This window comes from Salmo trutta, chromosome 38 (assembly GCF_901001165.1).
Source record: "Salmo trutta chromosome 38, fSalTru1.1, whole genome shotgun sequence".
Taxonomy (NCBI): Eukaryota; Metazoa; Chordata; class Actinopteri; order Salmoniformes; family Salmonidae; genus Salmo; species Salmo trutta.
Genome location: NC_042994.1, coordinates 9,992,899 through 9,996,906, shown reverse-complemented (window position 1 = coordinate 9,996,906; position 4,008 = coordinate 9,992,899). Strand labels below are relative to the sequence as shown.

The following is a 4,008-nucleotide window of genomic DNA, read 5'->3' as shown; positions in this document are numbered from 1 at the left end:
TCAACAATATGGGAACATTTAAAGGACATTACTAATCTTCGCAGATATTCAAAGAGTAAACCAGCTCGCTTTCTCTAGCCTCAAGGAAAAACCCTGCATACCAGTTTTCATTGTCAGACTTATTTTAGTCTGAATGTCTATCTGAAAACCTCCTCAAACATGAAGGGAGGATTTGTTTTGTGCTCTGAAGAGAGGTATTAACCTTGAAAACACATAGCCACATACAGATTGAGTGTTGTAGCTGGCAATCTAACAAGCCCAAATACTGGAGTCCGTACTGGAGTCAAACATGATGCAGTATTATGTGTAACTAACAATAATACAAATATGAATTGAACAGATCAAAAAAAAGATGAAGATTGAATCCTCTCTTGTTACCCAATGGAAAACAAATGCTATACTGAAACGAAGCAAGGGTTTTATAGTTTTCATTAAATGTAGGTCTTGGAATAACAAACCACAGAACATTAAATGAGGAAAGTCTGTTCATTGTTTCATATCTCTCCCTTTCTCTCCTTCCCCCTCTCTCTCCCTTGTCGTCAGCCTGACTAATGCAACAGGTCCCATAAACACACGCAGGAGCTGCATCATTATAATCTTACAAGAATCATTAAACTTTCATTGTATTGACACACCAAATTGCCTAAAAGGACTGCAAGCTTTTGCTGTGTCACTACTACAGTCATCGCTAGCACAACGACAAGAAAAACGGCAACAAAAGTAATGAATGAAAACAACCTGTTCGGTACTAAAATATATTGATGGTGGTTTTGGCTTATAGCTTCAAAGAGTAGAGACTAGTCTTCTTTCACCTGGGGAACCCTGCCCAATGCTCAGTAGTGCAATGCTGCTTTGTATCCAGCAGTCTTGTACAAAGCAGTGAGGGAGAGAGAAAGAGAAAAGGGGTAGGGAAAGAGAAAGATGGAGGGGGGAGAAAGAGTAGAAAAGAGAAAGAGGGTGGCGAGAGACTGCACTATTGTTCCTGTGATGAATCTGAATATGTGTCAGGGGAGGGAGGGAAAGAAAGAGGGAGAGCAGAAGTGAGAGACAGAGAGGGAGAGCTGAAGAAAGGTTACTGTTTTACCTCCACAAGGTGCTCTCTGTAACACTCCCCAGGTGAAAGTTGTAGAGTTTGGTCAGAATCAGGATCACCTGGAAACAAAACACACATAACAGGTGTTATAAGTATGTAATACGCTTTTAAATAAATCAAACCTATTAGATAATAAACAGAAACATTTAAGTATACCACAGGTGTTTGTCGATACATTGGCATGCTATGATTGTCCCTTCGGCTCTGTCTTTAACACAACACTAGTCAAGGGGTTCCAAGTGTCATTCACAAGCCTGTAATGACACTTGAAAAATCTCTCTCTCTCTCTCTCTCTCTCTCTCTCGGCCTCTCTCTCGGCCTCTCTCTCGGCCTCTCTCTCGGCCTCTCTCTCTCGGCCTCTCTCTCTCTCGGCCTCTCTCTCTCTCTCGGCCTCTCTCTCTCTCTCGGCCTCTCTCTCTCTCTCGGCCTCTCTCTCTCTCTCGGCCTCTCTCTCTCGGCCTCTCTCTCTCGGTCTCTCTCTCTCTCTCGGCCTCTCTCTCTCTCTTTCGGCCTCTCTCTCTCTCGGTCTCTCTCTCTCTCTCGGTCTCTCTCTCTCTCTCGCCTCTCTCTCTCTCTCTTTCGGCCTCTCTCTCTCTCGGTCTCTCTCTCTCGGCCTCTCTCTCTCGGTCTCTCTCTCTCGGCCTCTCTCTCTCGGCCTCTCTCTCTCTCGGCCTCTCTCTCTCTCCCTCTCTCGGCCTCTCTCTCGGCCCTCTCTCTCTCGGCCTCTCTCTCTCTCTCTCGGCCTCTCTCTCTCTCTCTCGGCCTCTCTCTCTCTCTCTCGGCCTCTCTCTCTCTCTCTCGGCCTCTCTCGGCCTCTCTCGGCCTCTCTCGGCCTCCCTCTCTCTCTCTCTCTCTCGGCCTCTCTCGGCCTCCCTCTCTCTCTCTCTCTCTCTCGGCCTCTCTCGGCTCGCTCTCTCTCTCTCTCTCTCTCTCTCTCTCTCTCTCTCTCTCTCGGCCCTCTCTCGGCCTCTCTCTCTCTCTCTCTCTCTCTCTCTCGGCCCCTCTCTCGGCCTCTCTCTCTCTCTCTCTCCCTCTATCTCTCTCTCTCTCTCTCTCGCTCTCTCTCTCTCTCTCCTCTCTCTCTCTCTCTCTCCTCTCTCTCCTCTCTCTCTCTCTCTCTCTCTCTCTCTCTCTCTCTCTCTCTCTCTCTCTCTCTCTCTCTCTCTCTCTCTCTCTCTCTCTCCTCTCTCTCTCCTCTCTCTCTCTCTCTGCCTCTCTCTCTCTCTCTGCCTCTCTCTCTCTCTCTGCCTCTCTCTCTCTCTCTCTCTCTCTCTCTCTCTCTCTGCCTCTCTCTCTCTCTCTCTCTCTGCCCTCTCTCTCTGCCTCTCTCTCTGCCTCTCTCTCTGCCTCTCTCTCTGCCTCTCTCTCTCTCGGCCTCTCTCTCTCGGCCCTCTCTCTCTCTCTCGGCCCTCTCTCTCTCGTCCTCTCTCTCTCATCCTCTCGGCCTCTCTCTCTGCCTCTCTCTCTGCCTCTCTCTCTGCCTCTCTCTCTGCCTCTCTCGGCCTCTCTCTCTCTCTCTCGGCCTCTCTCTCTCTCTCTCGGCCCTCTCTCTCTCTCTCTCTCTCGGCCTCTCTCTCGGCCTCTCTCTCGGCCTCTCTCTCGGCCTCTCTCTCGGCCTCTCTCTCGGCCTCTCTCTCGGCCTCTCTCTCGGCCTCTCTCTCGGCCTCTCTCTCGGCCTCTCTCTCGGCCTCTGAGAAGCACGATCCTTCAGTCCATCTCTCTGTTCCGATAGCTTTGATCTGAGCGGTGTGTAGAGCGGGTAAGAGAGTGAGGAGGGAAGGGGGTCTTTGATAACCCGCTGAACACAGTGACTGGAGAATCACAGACCAAGATGGCCGACCATATTCTAGAGACCCAGTGGTCAGACTTGATATCAAAACAGAGGACCAGAGAACTCAGTGTTTTTTTTTTTCTATCACTGAATCCCAAATCAACCCTTATGTCTCCTCCCTAGGCACTCCTGTAGGACATGTTAAACTTGTAGAGAATTTGGCATTTAAAAAGGCTTATGTAGTTTGTCATTTCCACTTTGAAATTTCAAACAATATTTTTTCTGTCAGTCTTCGTCGTGTTGAGGAAAGGAGGACCAAAATGCAGCGGGATTGTGGACACTCATGTTACAAGAGTAAAGCATCCACTTGACAAACAAAACAATAAATGATACTCACGACACGAAACAGTTTTGCAGGCTCACAAACGCAGTGCAAAAATTTGGGCCACTAGATGGCAGCAGTGTATGTGCAACGTTTTAGACTGATCCAATGAACCATTGTATATCTGTTCACAATGTTGTATGAAGACTGCCCAAATGTGCCTAATTGGTTTATTAATACATTTTCAAGTTCAGAATTGTGCGCTCTCCTCAAACAATAGTATGGTGCTCTTCCACTGTAATAGCTGCTGTAATTTGGACAGTGCAGTTAGATTAACAAGAATTTCAGCTTTCTGCCCATATCAGATATATGTCCATGTCCTGGGATTTTTTTTTGTTACTTACAACTTCATGCTAATCACATTAGCCCACTTTAGCGCAACCATCTCGTGGGGTTGAACACCGATCCCATAGTGGTTAAGAGCCCCAAGGACTGGCCTGGACCTCACTGGGGAGCCACTGATGGTTCTCTCTGAGAGATGGTGCCACCACTCCGGGAACCATCTCCTCTTCCTAAGACTGAGCAGATGGTTCAGGCGAAGCAAGATTGCACTACCAGAGAGGGCAGTGTAGAGAGAGAGAAAGAATAACATAAAATAAGAAAATTGGATTCATGCCATGCTTGTAAAATGAAAAGCAAAACTGAGTTTTTCTTGGAGTGTTGGTAGTGTGTGTGTGTGGGCGCTTGCATGTTCTTGCTTAAGAGTGTGTGTGTGGAGATTCCTGAAGGGGCCTGATGTTGTCAGACAAGCTCGCTCTCCTC

At 48.0% G+C, this 4,008-nt stretch overlaps 1 protein-coding gene across 1 annotated transcript; it reads right to left on the bottom strand.

Annotated features, from left to right (window-relative positions):
- Positions 1 to 1,407: 1,407 nt before the first annotated feature.
- LOC115177631 (octapeptide-repeat protein T2-like) lies at positions 1,408 to 2,457 on the bottom strand (the record flags this gene model as incomplete). The annotated part of the gene is made up of 1 exon (XM_029738561.1): positions 1,408 to 2,457. A coding segment is annotated over one exon (1,050 nt), but the record flags the coding sequence as incomplete, so codon positions are not given.
- Between the last annotated feature and the right edge of the window lie 1,551 nt (positions 2,458 to 4,008).